The following is a 16477-nucleotide window of genomic DNA, read 5'->3' as shown; positions in this document are numbered from 1 at the left end:
AAGAATCGCTACCCCTTACCCCTCATCTCTGAACTCTTTGATCGCCTCCAAGGTGCCCACATCTTTACTAAATTGGACTTAAGAGGCGCCTATAACCTCATCCGCATCAGAGAGGGGGACGAGTGGAAAACGGCATTTAACACCAGAGATGGACACTTTGAGTATCTGGTCATGCCCTTCGGCCTGTGCAACGCCCCTGCCGTCTTCCAAGACTTTGTCAATGAAATTTTTCGTGATCTGTTATACTCCTGTGTTGTTGTATATCTGGACGATATCCTAATTTTTTCTGCCAATCTAGTAGAACACCGCCAGCATGTCCGTATGGTTCTTCAGAGACTTCGTGACAACCAACTCTATGCTAAAATTGAGAAATGTCTGTTTGAATGCCAATCTCTTCCTTTTCTAGGATATTTGGTCTCTGGCCAGGGACTACAGATGGATCCAGACAAGCTTTCTGCCGTCTTAGATTGGCCACGCCCCTCCGGACTCCGTGCTATCCAACGCTTTTTGGGGTTCGCCAATTATTACAGGCAATTTATTCCACATTTTTCTACCATTGTGGCTCCTATCGTGGCTTTAACCAAAAAAAATGCTGATCCCAAGTCCTGGCCTCCTCAAGCAGAAGACTCCTTTAAACGACTCAAGTCTGCCTTTTCTTCGGCTCCCGTCCTCTCCAGACCTGACCCTTCCAAACCCTTCCTATTGGAGGTTGATGCCTCCTCAGTGGGAGCTGGAGCTGTTCTTCTACAAAAAAATTCTTCCGGGCATGCTGTCACTTGTGGTTTTTTCTCTAGGACCTTCTCTCCAGCAGAGAGGAACTACTCCATCGGGGATCGAGAGCTTCTAGCCATTAAATTAGCACTTGAGGAATGGAGGCATCTGCTGGAGGGATCAAGTTCTCCTGTTATTATCTACACCGACCACAAGAACCTCTCCTACCTCCAGTCTGCCCAACGGCTGAATCCTCGCCAGGCCCGGTGGTCTCTGTTCTTTGCCCGATTTAATTTTGAGATTCACTTTCGTCCTGCCGATAAGAACATTAGGGCCGATGCTCTCTCTCGTTCCTCGGATGCCTCAGAAGTTGAACTCTCTCCGCAACACATCATTCCACCTGACTGCCTGATCTCCACTTCTCCTGCCTCCATCAGGCAGACTCCTCCAGGAAAGACCTTTGTTTCTCCTCGCCAACGCCTCGGAATCCTTAAATGGGGTCACTCCTCCCATCTCGCAGGTCATGCGGGTATCAAGAAATCTGTGCAACTCATCTCCCGCTTCTATTGGTGGCCGACTCTGGAGACGGATGTTGTGGACTTTGTGCGAGCCTGCACTATCTGTGCCCGGGATAAGACTCCTCGCCAGAAGCCCGCTGGTTTTCTTCATCCTCTGCCTGTCCCCGAACAGCCTTGGTCTCTGATTGGTATGGATTTTATTACTGATTTACCCCCTTCCCGTGGCAACACTGTTATTTGGGTGGTCGTTGATCGATTCTCCAAAATGGCACATTTCATCCCTCTTCCTGGTCTTCCTTCTGCGCCTCAGTTGGCTAAACAATTTTTTGTACACATTTTTCGTCTTCACGGGTTGCCTACACAGATTGTCTCGGATAGAGGCGTCCAATTCGTGTCTAAATTCTGGAGGGCTCTCTGTAAACAACTCAAGATTAAATTAAATTTTTCTTCTGCATATCATCCCCAGTCCAATGGACAAGTAGAAAGAATTAACCAGATCTTGGGTGATTATTTACGACATTTTGTTTCCTCCCGCCAGGATGACTGGGCAGATCTCCTCCCATGGGCCGAATTCTCGTATAACTTCAGGGTCTCTGAGTCTTCCTCCAAATCCCCATTTTTCGTGGTGTACGGCCGTCACCCTCTTCCCCCCCTCCCTACTCCCTTGCCCTCTGGTCTGCCCGCTGTGGATGAAATTTCTCGTGACCTTTCCATCATATGGAGAGAGACCCAAAATTCTCTCTTACAGGCTTCTTCACGCATGAAGAAGTTCGCGGATAAGAAAAGAAGAGCTCCTCCCGTTTTTTCCCCTGGAGACAAGGTATGGCTCTCCGCTAAATATGTCCGCTTCCGTGTCCCTAGCTACAAGTTGGGACCACGCTATCTTGGTCCTTTCAAAATTTTGTCTCAAATTAATCCTGTCTCTTATAAACTTCTTCTTCCTCCTTCTCTTCGTATCCCTAATGCCTTTCACGTCTCTCTTCTCAAACCACTCATCCTCAACCGTTTTTCTCCCAAATCTGTTCCTCCCACTCCTGTTTCCGGCTCCTCGGACGTCTTCTCTGTCAGAGAAATCTTGGCTTCCAAGAAGGTCAGAGGGAAAACTTTTTTTTTGGTGGACTGGGAGGGTTGTGGTCCTGAAGAGAGATCCTGGGAACCTGAGGACAACATCCTAGACAAAAGTCTGCTCCTCAGGTTCTCAGGCTCTAAGAAGAGGGGGAGACCCAAGGGGGGGGGTACTGTTACGCCGAGCGCTCCGGGTCCCCGCTCCTCCCCGGAGCGCTCGCTTCACTCTCCCCGCTGCAGCGCTCCGGTCACATCCTCTGACCCGGGGCGCTGCGATTCCACTGTCAGCCGGGATGCGATACGCGATGCGGGTAGCGCCCGCTCGCGATGCGCACCCCGGCTCCCGTACCTGACTCGCTCCCCGTCTGTTCTGTCCCGGCGCGCGCGGCCCCGCTCCCTAGGGCGCGCGCGCGCCGGGTCTCTGCGATTTAAAGGGCCACTGCGCCGCTGATTGGCGCAGTGGTTCCAATTAGTGTGTTCACCTGTGCACTTCCCTATATCACCTCACTTCCCCTGCACTCCCTTGCCGGATCCTGTTGCCTTAGTGCCAGTGAAAGCGTTCCTTGTGTGTTCCTAGCCTGTGTTCCAGACCTTCTGCCGTTGCCCCTGACTACGATCCTTGCTGCCTGCCCCGACCTTCTGCTACGTCCGACCTTGCTTCTGCCTACTCCCTTGTACCGCGCCTATCTTCAGCAGCCAGAGAGGTGAGCCGTTGCTAGTGGATACGACCTGGTCACTACCGCCGCAGCAAGACCATCCCGCTTTGCGGCGGGCTCTGGTGAAAACCAGTAGTGGCTTAGAACCGGTCCACTAGCACGGTCCACGCCAATCCCTCTCTGGCACAGAGGATCCACTACCTGCCAGCCGGCATCGTGACAACTTTCATCCCCAGGAACTGCATTGTTAACTAGCAAGGGATAAAGAAGTGGTGATGAAGTCATGGCAATGGTATAGAAATGTGAAATAGGGCCTGAGTGGCAAAACATGGCAAAATAACGGGCCCCTTAATTATATATATATATATATATATATATATATATATATATATATATATAATGTGCATCATTTGAATCAAACTATACTAATAAGTGTTTGATAATTAGACACAACGGGGGAGATTTATCAAAACCTGTGCAAAGGAAAAGTTGCCCAGTTGCCCATAGCAACCAATCAGATTGCTTCTTTCATTTTGCAGAGGCCTTGTTAAAAATGAAAGAAGCGAGCTGATTGGTTGCTATGGGCAACTGGGCAACTTTTCCTCTGGACAGGTTTTGATAAATCTCCCCCAACATGTCACACAGACACGTCAAATGTTTTGATAGGCCAGACACCATGGTTTACTCCCTAGCTTGCCGCTCAATCCGTCTTATTGCCTGTCTCCTGCAATGAGAAAGAGACCCTGACCAAGTAGAACTTTTGACATGTCTGCGAGAGTTGTCCAATGTTTTTATAAAAGACATTATTGCTTTATTGCTTTAAAGTTTTTATTTTTTTTCTTCAAATCAACTGGTGAAAGAAAGTTTTACAGTTTAATAAATTAATAATCCTTCCAGTACTTACCAGCTGCTATATACTTCAGAGGAAGTTGAGTTGTTATTTTCTGTTTGACCACAGTGCTCTCTGCTGACACCTCTGTCCATGTCAGGAACTGTCCAGAGCAGGATAGGTTTGTTATGGGGATTTGCTCCTGCCCTGGACAGTTCCTTAAGGAACAGAGGTGGCAGCAGAGAGCAATAGAGAAAATAACAACTTAACTTCCTGTGAAGCATACATTAGCTGATAAGTACTGGAAGAATTAAGATTTTTAATAGAAGTAACTTACAAAGTAACTTACGAGTTTTTCAGCACGATTTTTTGTGCAGAAAACACCCCCCTTGGCTTATACTCCAGTGAACTCTCCGCCCTCAGTGTTCTTCAACCTGCGGACCTCCAGATGTTTCAAAACTACAACTCCCAGCATGCCCGGACAGCCGATGGCTGTCCGGGCATGCTGGGAGTTGTAGTTTTGAAACATCTGGATGTCCGCAGGTTGACGACCACTGTTCAGACATTGACAGGCGGTGATGAAAAAGGGGGGGGGCGGGTGTTGGATGATGACAGATGGTGATGATGAAGGGGGGGTGGGATGATGACAGGGGGATGATGAAGGGGGGATGATGACAGGGTGATAATGATGAGGGTGTTAATGACGGGGGTCTGGATGATGACCAGGGGGGGGATGATGTATTTCCCACCCTAGGCTTATAGTCAAGTCAATAACTTTTCCTGGGTTTTTGGTGTGAAATTAGGGGCCTCGGCTTATATTCGGGTCGGCTTATACTCGAGTATATACGGTAACTTTCTGGAGCCAAGGACTTTCTTTTTTCCACCGAAGCACCCCTTTAAGTATAGAACTATATAAATAGCAAGTGCAAAACACTTATTCTATCAGTGCTAGATGGACACAGATTTTGTTGCCTTAGATAAAAATCAGTTGTTTGGATTCTATGTATTATATATATTTGCCTTCTGTGAACAGAAACAATAATATCTCAAAAAATCATTGTATTTTCTCTCTCACCTTTGCCATCAAAAATGGTCCAACTACATTGGTGCTGTAGACATTCATTAAGTCTGCAGAGTCCGCAGACTCAAGATTGCTGGCTGGCAAGATCCCAGCGTTATTAACCAATAAATTCAGCCCAGCTCCATTCAAATGTTTTTCCACCTCCTTTACAGCCTCTTTAACACTATTAGCATCTCTGGTTTCTGTAAAAAAAAAAAAATAATAATAATAATAATAATTTAAAGAATTAGAAGCAATCTACACTTTTATTTTATTACTATTGTTGTTTTATAAGAAAAAATCGATTATGCTCCAGACAGTATCTATGCAGAGCCAAGAAAAACCTCAGTAAATAACAACATCATAGTCAAATGGCTAGTAAAGCGAGAAGCCAACATATGAAGGGTAGGGAAGAGAAAGGAAAAATGGGAAGAGGTAGAAGGGGACCAATGTATTCTAATCACTAGGCTAGTTGGGCAGAACACAATCCTAAAATGGATTGGAGGAGACCACCGAGTCTATGCCAAGCAGACGGAATGGAAGGGATAGTCAAGAGATCAAGCGAAGGGTTCCCAAGAACCCATCCGACATTGAAATACCAGGTAGTATATTGAAAGGGACAAACAATGTTGTCAACTTCCTCTCTCAAATAGTGAGCTGAAAGTAAAACTTTCCATTTCTGAAAAAAGAAACAAGCCCCCTTTTTCGAGTGACACGTGGTCACAATTTTGCCCAGTCTCAAAAGTCCTTTCAATGGGGGAAATTAGCTCTGCAATGCTAGAGGTATTTGAAAGGTAGAAAGGGTTCTATCCTGAGGATGGACATAATGGAATACAAGGACCTGGGGGATTTTATGCAGAGCTATATGTCAATGAGTTCTGATATAGACTAACACCTCCTCCCAAAACTGAGCTACCTCAGGGCAGAACCACAGGCCATGCTAGAGATTGGTAGCCTTCTCCTTACACTTGGGACAATGCATGAAATCGGGTGGAAATTGTTACGCCGAGCGCTCCGGGTCCCCGCTCCTCCCCGGAGCGCTCGCTTCACTCTCCCCGCTGCACCGCTCCGGTCACATCCTCTGACCCGGGGCGCTGCGATTCCGCTGCCAGCCGGGATGCGATTCGCGATGCGGGTAGCGCCCGCTCGCGATGCGCACCCCGGCTCCCGTACCTGACTCGCTCCCCGTCTGTTCTGTCCCGGCGCGCGCGGCCCCGCTCCCTAGGGCGCGCGCGCGCCGGGTCTCTGCGATTTAAAGGGCCACTGCGCCGCTGATTGGCGCAGTGGTTCCAATTAGTGTGTTCACTTGTGCACTTCCCTATATCACCTCACTTCCCCTGCACTCCCTTGCCGGATCTTGTTGCCATTGTGCCAGTGAAAGCGTTCCTTGTATGTTCCTAGCCTGTGTTCCAGACCTTCTGCCGTTGCCCCTGACTACGATCCTTGCTGCCTGCCCCGACCTTCTGCTACGTCCGACCTTGCTTCTGCCTACTCCCTTGTACCGCGCCTATCTTCAGCAGCCAGAGAGGTGAGCCGTTGCTAGTGGATACGACCTGGTCACTACCGCCGCAGCAAGACCATCCCGCTTTGCGGCGGGCTCTGGTGAAAACCAGTAGTGGCTTAGAACCGGTCCACTAGCACGGTCCACGCCAATCCCTCTCTGGCACAGAGGATCCACTACCTGCCAGCCGGCATCGTGACAGTAGATCCGGCCATGGATCCCGCTGAAGTTCCTCTGCCAGTTGTCGCTGACCTCACCACGGTGGTCGCCCAGCAGTCACAACAGATAGCGCAACAAGGCCAACAGCTGTCTCAACTGACCGTTATGCTACAACAGTTACTACCACAGCTTCAGCAGTCATCTCCTCCGCCAGCTCCTGCACCTCCTCCGCAGCGAGTGGCCGCTCCTGGGCTACGCTTATCCTTGCCGGATAAATTTGATGGGGACTCTAAGTTTTGCCGTGGCTTTCTTTCCCAATGTTCCCTGCATCTGGAGATGATGTCGGACCTGTTTCCCACTGAAAGGTCTAAGGTGGCTTTCGTAGTCAGCCTTCTGTCCGGAAAAGCCCTGTCATGGGCCACACCGCTCTGGGACCGCAATGACCCTGTCACTGCCTCTGTACACTCCTTCTTCTCGGAAATCCGAAGTGTCTTTGAGGAACCTGCCCGAGCCTCTTCTGCTGAGACTGCCCTGTTGAACCTGGTCCAGGGTAATTCTTCCGTTGGCGAGTATGCCGTACAATTCCGTACTCTTGCTTCAGAATTGTCCTGGAATAATGAGGCCCTCTGCGCGACCTTCAAAAAAGGCCTATCCAGCAACATTAAAGATGTTCTGGCCGCACGAGAAATTCCTGTTAATCTACATGAACTTATTCACCTAGCCACTCGCATTGACATGCGTTTTTCCGAAAGGCGTCAGGAACTCCGCCAAGATATGGACTCTGTTCGCACGAGGCGTTTCTTCTCCTCGGCTCCTCTCTCCTCTGGTCCCCTGCAATCTGTTCCTGTGCCTCCTGCCGTGGAGGCTATGCAGGTCGACCGGTCTCGCCTGACACCTCAAGAGAGGACACGACGCCGTATGGAGAACCTCTGCCTGTACTGTGCTAGTACCGAACACTTCCTGAGGGATTGTCCTATCCGTCCTCCCCGCCTGGAAAGACGTACGCTGACTCCGCACAAGGGTGAGACAGTCCTTGATGTCTACTCGGCTTCTCCACGTCTTACTGTGCCTGTGCGGATGTCTGCCTCTGCCTTCTCCTTCTCTACTGTGGCCTTCTTGGACTCTGGATCTGCAGGAAATTTTATTTTGGCCTCTCTCGTCAACAGGTTCAACATCCCCGTGACCAGTCTCGCCAGACCCCTCTACATCAATTGTGTAAATAATGAAAGATTGGACTGTACCATACGTTTCCGCACGGAGCCCCTTCTTATGAGCATCGGATCTCATCACGAGAGGATTGAACTTTTGGTCCTCCCCAATTGCACCTCGGAAATTCTCCTTGGACTTCCCTGGCTTCAACTTCATTCCCCAACCCTGGATTGGTCCACTGGGGAGATCAAGAGTTGGGGGTCCTCTTGTTCCAAGAACTGTCTAAAACCGGTTCCCAGTAACCCTTGCCGTAACTCTGTGGTTCCTCCAGTAACCGGTCTCCCTAAGGCCTATATGGACTTCGCGGATGTTTTCTGCAAAAAACAAGCTGAGACTCTACCTCCTCACAGGCCTTATGATTGTCCTATCGACCTCCTCCCGGGCACTACTCCACCCCGGGGCAGAATTTATCCTCTCTCTGCCCCAGAGACTCTTGCCATGTCTGAATACGTCCAGGAGAATCTAAAAAAGGGCTTTATCCGTAAATCCTCCTCTCCTGCCGGAGCCGGATTTTTCTTTGTGTCCAAAAAAGATGGCTCCCTACGTCCTTGCATTGACTACCGCGGTCTTAATAAAATCACGGTTAAGAACCGCTACCCCTTACCCCTCATCTCTGAACTCTTTGATCGCCTCCAAGGTGCCCACATCTTTACTAAATTGGACTTAAGAGGCGCCTATAACCTCATCCGCATCAGAGAGGGGGATGAGTGGAAAACGGCATTTAACACCAGAGATGGACACTTTGAGTATCTGGTCATGCCCTTTGGCCTGTGCAACGCCCCTGCCGTCTTCCAAGACTTTGTCAATGAAATTTTTTGTGATCTGTTATACTCCTGTGTTGTTGTATATCTGGACGATATCCTAATTTTTTCTGCCAATCTAGAAGAACACCGCCAGCATGTCCGTATGGTTCTTCAGAGACTTCGTGACAATCTACTCTATGCCAAAATTGAGAAATGTCTGTTTGAATGCAAATCTCTTCCTTTTCTAGGATATTTGGTCTCTGGCCAGGGACTACAGATGGATCCAGACAAACTCTCTGCCGTCTTAGATTGGCCACGCCCCTCCGGACTCCGTGCTATCCAACGCTTTTTGGGGTTCGCCAATTATTACAGGCAATTTATTCCACATTTTTCTACCATTGTGGCTCCTATCGTGGCTTTAACCAAAAAAAATGCTGATCCCAAGTCCTGGCCTCCTCAAGCAGAAGACGCCTTTAAACGACTCAAGTCTGCCTTTTCTTCGGCTCCCGTCCTCTCCAGACCTGACCCTTCCAAACCCTTCCTATTGGAGGTTGATGCCTCCTCAGTGGGAGCTGGAGCTGTTCTTCTACAAAAAAATTCTTCCGGGCATGCTGTCACTTGTGGTTTTTTCTCTAGGACCTTCTCTCCAGCAGAGAGGAACTACTCCATCGGGGATCGAGAGCTTCTAGCCATTAAATTAGCACTTGAGGAATGGAGGCATCTGCTGGAGGGATCAAGTTTTCCTGTTATTATCTACACCGACCACAAGAACCTCTCCTACCTCCAGTCTGCCCAACGGCTGAATCCTCGCCAGGCCCGGTGGTCTCTGTTCTTTGCCCGATTTAATTTTGAGATTCACTTTCGTCCTGCCGATAAGAACATTAGGGCCGATGCTCTCTCTCGTTCCTCGGATGCCTCAGAAGTTGAACTCTCTCCGCAACACATCATTCCACCTGACTGCCTGATCTCCACTTCTCCTGCCTCCATCAGGCAGACTCCTCCAGGAAAGACCTTTGTTTCTCCACGCCAACGCCTCGGAATCCTCAAATGGGGTCACTCCTCCCATCTCGCAGGTCATGCGGGCATCAAGAAATCTGTGCAACTCATCTCCCGCTTCTATTGGTGGCCGACTCTGGAGACGGATGTTGTGGACTTTGTGCGAGCCTGCACTATCTGTGCCCGGGATAAGACTCCTCGCCAGAAGCCCGCTGGTTTTCTTCATCCTCTGACTGTCCCCGAACAGCCTTGGTCTCTGATTGGTATGGATTTTATTACTGATTTACCCCCTTCCCGTGGCAACACTGTTATTTGGGTGGTCGTTGATCGATTCTCCAAAATGGCACATTTCATCCCTCTTCCTGGTCTTCCTTCTGCGCCTCAGTTGGCTAAACAATTTTTTGTACACATTTTTCGTCTTCACGGGTTGCCCACGCAGATTGTCTCGGATAGAGGCGTCCAATTCGTGTCTAAATTCTGGAGGGCTCTCTGTAAACAACTCAAGATTAAATTAAATTTTTCTTCTGCATATCATCCCCAGTCCAATGGACAAGTAGAAAGAATTAACCAGATCTTGGGTGATTATTTGCGACATTTTGTTTCCTCCCGCCAGGATGACTGGGCAGATCTCCTCCCATGGGCCGAATTCTCGTATAACTTCAGGGTCTCTGAATCTTCCTCCAAATCCCCATTTTTCGTGGTGTACGGCCGTCACCCTCTTCCCCCCCTCCCTACTCCCTTGCCCTCTGGTCTGCCCGCTGTGGATGAAATTTCTCGTGACCTTTCCATCATATGGAGAGAGACCCAAAATTCTCTCTTACAGGCTTCATCACGCATGAAGAAGTTCGCGGATAAGAAAAGAAGAGCTCCTCCCGTTTTTTCCCCTGGAGACAAGGTATGGCTCTCCGCTAAATATGTCCGCTTCCGTGTCCCTAGCTACAAGTTGGGACCACGCTATCTTGGTCCTTTCAAAATTTTGTGTCAAATTAATCCTGTCTCTTATAAACTTCTTCTTCCTCCTTCTCTTCGTATCCCTAATGCCTTTCACGTCTCTCTTCTCAAACCACTCATCCTCAACCGTTTTTCTCCCAAATCTGTTCCTCCCACTCCTGTTTCCGGCTCCTCGGACGTCTTCTCTGTCAGAGAAATCTTGGCTTCCAAGAAGGTCAGAGGGAAAACTTTTTTTTTTGGTGGACTGGGAGGGTTGTGGTCCTGAAGAGAGATCCTGGGAACCTGAGGACAACATCCTAGACAAAAGTCTGCTCCTCAGGTTCTCAGGCTCTAAGAAGAGGGGGAGACCCAAGGGGGGGGGTACTGTTACGCCGAGCGCTCCGGGTCCCCGCTCCTCCCCGGAGCGCTCGCTTCACTCTCCCCGCTGCACCGCTCCGGTCACATCCTCTGACCCGGGGCGCTGCGATTCCGCTGCCAGCCGGGATGCGATTCGCGATGCGGGTAGCGCCCGCTCGCGATGCGCACCCCGGCTCCCGTACCTGACTCGCTCCCCGTCTGTTCTGTCCCGGCGCGCGCGGCCCCGCTCCCTAGGGCGCGCGCGCGCCGGGTCTCTGCGATTTAAAGGGCCACTGCGCCGCTGATTGGCGCAGTGGTTCCAATTAGTGTGTTCACTTGTGCACTTCCCTATATCACCTCACTTCCCCTGCACTCCCTTGCCGGATCTTGTTGCCATTGTGCCAGTGAAAGCGTTCCTTGTATGTTCCTAGCCTGTGTTCCAGACCTTCTGCCGTTGCCCCTGACTACGATCCTTGCTGCCTGCCCCGACCTTCTGCTACGTCCGACCTTGCTTCTGCCTACTCCCTTGTACCGCGCCTATCTTCAGCAGCCAGAGAGGTGAGCCGTTGCTAGTGGATACGACCTGGTCACTACCGCCGCAGCAAGACCATCCCGCTTTGCGGCGGGCTCTGGTGAAAACCAGTAGTGGCTTAGAACCGGTCCACTAGCACGGTCCACGCCAATCCCTCTCTGGCACAGAGGATCCACTACCTGCCAGCCGGCATCGTGACAGAAATGTTGGTGTTACAGGTAAATTAAACCATAAACATCCCTGTGAATGAGCATAAGAATCACTCTACCCTTCAGTGACCACACAGGCCCATCAGACCAAACAGACTTTTGTTCCTAATGTGCGTGTCCTGGGTAATAGACTCCCACATAGAATAGATTCTATCAGCCATGCCCTGTAAAAGTTATAAGTTACCACCTGCTTTATAACATTTTAAAGTCTATGTTTGCAAAAAAAAAAAATCCCACTGCAGTTCCCTAAGAGTCAGCCAGAGCTTTTTCAAGGGGTGCATGAGGTGGGCCGTGATGAAAACACCCCCATCCATCCATATTAAAAATGTATCTTCTTTACCCATAGGAAAGCCTTGATGTCCCCAAAATGGCAGACTTTTCAGTAGGAAATAGGGGAGGCCAAAAACTTTCCTAACCTCTCTCAAAGTCAAAAAAGTATTACATATAATTATTGAGGACTTTAGAGACCCCAGGAGTCTAGTGACCTTTGTATAAAGGCAAGTCAGTAGCCCCATAGCTAAATAGGAGGAAATCCAACACAAAAAATCTGAACGTGTCATGAAAATCTATCTGTATGGGTTTATGGTCCAAGATGTAAAGAATATTTTTGTGAACAATAAAGCACTGGACAACAAGTGATCTATTTGTTACCAGGATTGCTGTACTTTCCATGCATCATGTAAGTCCTTCCTCTCTTGGAAAGCACGTAACACTCGGCACCCATAAGCTCTCACCCCTTCCTCCTATCCTCATTAGAAGATAAAACAAAAATTCCATCCCCCCCCCCCCCCTATGAATTTTTGGGGAGAAGAGTCAGAGGGAATAAGGTCTTATAGGCTTTTAACAAATCTGTTTTCCACATAAGGCCATAAACATTATATATACTAAAAATAGAACTCTTAAAGTCTACAGACCCACCTATTCTCCTCATCATGACCTTGAAAACGCCATAAAAGTTTTTGTGGAATAGAATAAGCTTGTCTTATAGCAGAAGGGGGTTTGGATTTAAAAAGTGCTACTAGCAAGGTAAATTACATTTTACAATCTAATACTAACCTCAAAATGATAAAACTAAACAATGGGCAAAATTTATCATACACATCCTGACAGTTTAGCGTCAACTTTTGCTACACAATTTTGGGGCACATATGTGTGCCATAATTTTAACATATTGTGACACTTTACAATAAGAAACCCGAACCCATAAAACTTCTATTTCAACCTGAAAAAGTGAGTGTATCCATGTTTGCAATGTTTTGTTTATACCTTACTAGCTGAGTACCCGGCGTTGCCTGGTTTTTCCTTCCTAATCCTTGTTGTGGAGGACGGGACTTCATATCCTGTCCTCATATATTGTTGTCATATCCCAACCCCATATCCCGTCCTCATACCCTGACCTCCTATCCTGACCTTCTATCCCGACCTCCTACCCCATCCTCCTATCCCGTCCTCCTATCCTGTCCTCCTATCCCATTCTCCTATCTCGACCTCCTATCTCATCCTCCTATCCCATCCTCCTATCTCGACCTCCTATCCTGACCTTCTATCCCGACCTCCTACCCCATCCTCCTATCCCGTCCTCCTATCCCGTCCTCCTATCCTGTCCTCCTATCCCATTCTCCTATCTCGACCTCCTATCCCGTCCTCCTATCCCGTCCTCCTCTCTCGACCTCCTATCTCGACCTCCTATCCCGACCTCCTATCCCGACCTCCTATCTCGATCTCCTATCTCGACTTCCTATCCCGACCTCCTATCTCGACCTCCTATTTCAACTTCCTATCCCATCCTCCTATCCTGTCCTCATATCCCATCCTCCTATCTCGACCTCTTATCTTGACCTCCTATCTCGACCTCCTATCCCGACCTCCTATCCCGACCTCCTATCCCAACCTCCTATCCCAACCTCCTATCCCAACCTCCTATCCCAACCTCCTATCCCGTCCTCCTATCCCGTCCTCTTATCTCGACCTCCTATCCCGTCCTCCTATCCCGTCCTCCTATCCCGTCCTCCTATCCCGTCCTCCTATCCCGTCCTCCTATCCCGTCCTCCTATCTCGACCTCATATCCTGTCCTCATATCCCATCCTCCTATCCTGACCTCCTAACTAGACCTCCTATCTCGACCTCCTATCCTGACCTCCTATCCCAACCTCCTATCTCGACCATCCCGTCCTCCTATCTCGAACTCCTATCCTGACCTCTTATGCCGACCTCCCATCCCGTCCTCATATCCCGACCTGTAACATGTGTACCAGGTATTGAAGTATCTCCAGCCGTACGGAAGTTATGTGGGAAAATACATTTCCCATTGATTTGCATAGGACTCTAAACAAAAACCCCGACCCTCACAAATGGGGCTAGGTAAGGGTTAAATTAACTATCCTATATTTTAAGTGGACATATAAGTAACATGTGACCAAGTATTATCGAAATATCCCCAGCCGTTTGGAAGTTATACAGTAACCTATATTTCCCATAGACTTGTATTGGTCTTTAAACAAAAACCCGACCCTGGCAAATGGGGGTGAGTAAGGGTTAAATTACCAATCCTATGTTTGTTGTTGACATATAAGTAACATGCCAAGTTTCATGTTAACATGCCGTTTGGACGTGATGCTGGAACATACATACACACACACACATTGGCCCTCATTTACTATTACAGACCCGACATGTTTTGTCGGGTTGTGTGTCAGATTCTGTGGCATTGCGCCAGAAATTCTGTCTGTGCCAGATTTTGCACCAGAATTTGCACTAGAATTGAAAAAACCCGACTAACTCTCCATTTTTCTAAGAAAACCTGAAAAAGAGGCGTGGTCTCCGAAAAGGGGCGTGTTCCCGACATTTTCACACACAAAAAAAAAACATATTACTAAAGGTTTCCACATAAAATGTTGTGAATTTGCGCTGAGGAAAAGGAGACAGATCAGAGTATGTGTAAAAAAAGCAAAGTGTAGGGAAAGTGGAAAATTTTGGGAAAGCTTAGTAAATACAGTGGAAAATAAATTGTAGGGAAATAAAACCCACAAAGAAAACTACACAACACTCTTAGTAAATAAGGGCCATTGAGTTTTATATATAAAGATTAGAGAGCATTGTAGCGCTTTTTATTAGTTTCCCACAATTTTCTAAGACATGCGCCAGTAAATGTGGTTAAAAAAAACTAAACAGAAAACAAGCCACATAAAATCCAAAAAGGGAAACAATAGTAAATCTAGGCTAATGTATCCAGCAGCAACATTTTATATTGTAGTACATGGATAATAAATTTATACAAGCATCTCCAGAATACATACCTAACTTTATAACAATAACGTTCGGATATTTTGCAGCAAGATCATTCAGTTTCTGTGAAAATAAAGCTATATGGTTATTATTGAATACAAATACTAATATTAAAGGAGTACTCCGGTGGAAAACAATTGTATTTCAAATCAACTGGTGCCAGAAAGTCAAACAGATTTGTAAATGACTTCTTTAAAAAAAAATCTAAATCCTTCCAGTACTTATCTGCTGCTCCAGTATCCTACAGAAAAGGTTCTTTTCTTTTTGAATTTATTTTCAGTCTGACCACAGTGCTCTCTGCTGACACCTCTGTCCATGTCAGGAACTGTCCAGAGCAGGAGAGGTTTGCTATGGGGATTTGCTCCTACTCTGATCAGTCCCTGATATGGACAGAGGTGTCAGCAGAGAGCACTGTGGTCAGACAGAAAAGAACAACTCAACTTGTAATATACAGCAGCTAATAAGTTCTGGAAGGGTTAAGCTTTTTTTAACTGAAGTCATTTACAATTATGTTTAATATTCTGGAGCCAGTTGATATGAAAGAATTGTTTTCCACCAAAGTACCCCTTTAATCGTGCTAAAGAGAGTCTGCTTTTTCTACTCTAGATTTCTTAGAGAGTATAGCAAGCTAAAAAATGACATGGGTTGTTCTGGAGTTTTAGAATTATAACCTAATAACTATGTATAAATATATCAGGGGGCAGTACAGAGATCTCTCCCATGATCTATTTATATCCAGGACTTTATCTATAACAAGGGGGCATCCTCTACGTTTAGAGGAAAGAAGGTTTCTATACCAGCACATACGAGGGTTCTTTACAGTAAGAGCAGTGAGACTATGGAAATCTCTGCCAGAGAAAGTGGTCATGTTCAACTTCTGTATGTATTTCTGGAGAGTAATAACATTACAGGTTATATTTAATAGATTTTTCGGGATAGAACGTTAACCTCCTGAGCGGTATTCCTGAGCGTGACTCGGGGTTAATTTTCCCTGCTAGGATCGGTAACCCCGAGTCACGCTCGGGGTAGAATTACAGAGTTCCTGGCCGGGCTGCACGATATATCGCAAAAGCAATGCGATATAGCGATGCGGCCCCCGGGAAAACATGTGATTATCTCCTCGGGTCGGCTCCCGTTGCGGGGGCCGGCCAGAGCAGGTAAAGAAAAATACTAAAAGTCAGTGTTTCCCTACCAGGGGGCCTCCAGCTGTTGCAAAACTACAACGCTCAGCATGCCCGAACAGCCAAAGGCTGTCCGGACATGCTGGGAGTAGTAGTTTCACAACAGCTGGAGGCCCCCAGTTAGAAAAACACTGAGCTAAGTGTAAAAGGAAGAAGTAGTAAAATAAAAAAACCTTTTGCTCACCTAGTCCCGGTCCCTGCAGATGCCGTTCCCCTCCGTGCGGTCCGGGGTGTCCTCTCTTCACTATTCATCTTCTAGGACCTTTCACTTTTCAGCCAATCACAGGCCGCAGTGGTGTAAAGCCTGTGATTGGCTGAAGGGGAAAGGACTTGTTCTGCAGGAAATGCACTAGGTTTGAAATCTGCCCGGCAATCCTAGTGTATTTGCTGCAGGACAAGACAAGGTGACAAGGGGGGGGGGGGGGGGGATGTGACAAAGGGGGGAATGTGACAGGGGGGGGGGGAATGTGACAGGGGGAAGAATGTGACAAGGAGGGGAAGAATGTGACAAGGAGGGGGGAGAATGTGACAAGGA

General features: G+C 47.9%; 1 protein-coding gene across 5 annotated transcripts in view; it reads right to left on the bottom strand.

Moving 5' to 3' along the window:
• Positions 1-16477, bottom strand: part of LOC130277095 (C-factor-like) — a 35438-nt gene that overhangs the window by 10042 nt on the left and 8919 nt on the right. For all 5 annotated transcript variants that reach the window (XM_056527409.1, XM_056527406.1, XM_056527405.1 and 2 more), the window contains exons 3-4: positions 14773-14824; positions 4855-5042 (exon numbers count right to left, since the gene is read on the bottom strand). In XM_056527409.1, coding sequence (XP_056383384.1) covers positions 4855-5042; positions 14773-14824 — 240 coding nt within the window. The remainder of the gene's footprint in view (positions 1-4854; positions 5043-14772; positions 14825-16477) is intronic.

The sequence above is a fragment of the Hyla sarda genome, chromosome 6 (genome assembly GCF_029499605.1).
Source record: "Hyla sarda isolate aHylSar1 chromosome 6, aHylSar1.hap1, whole genome shotgun sequence".
NCBI lineage: Eukaryota > Metazoa > Chordata > Amphibia > Anura > Hylidae > Hyla > Hyla sarda.
The sequence above is the reverse complement of the archived record's forward strand: the minus strand, read 5'-3'. Positions and strand labels throughout refer to the sequence as shown.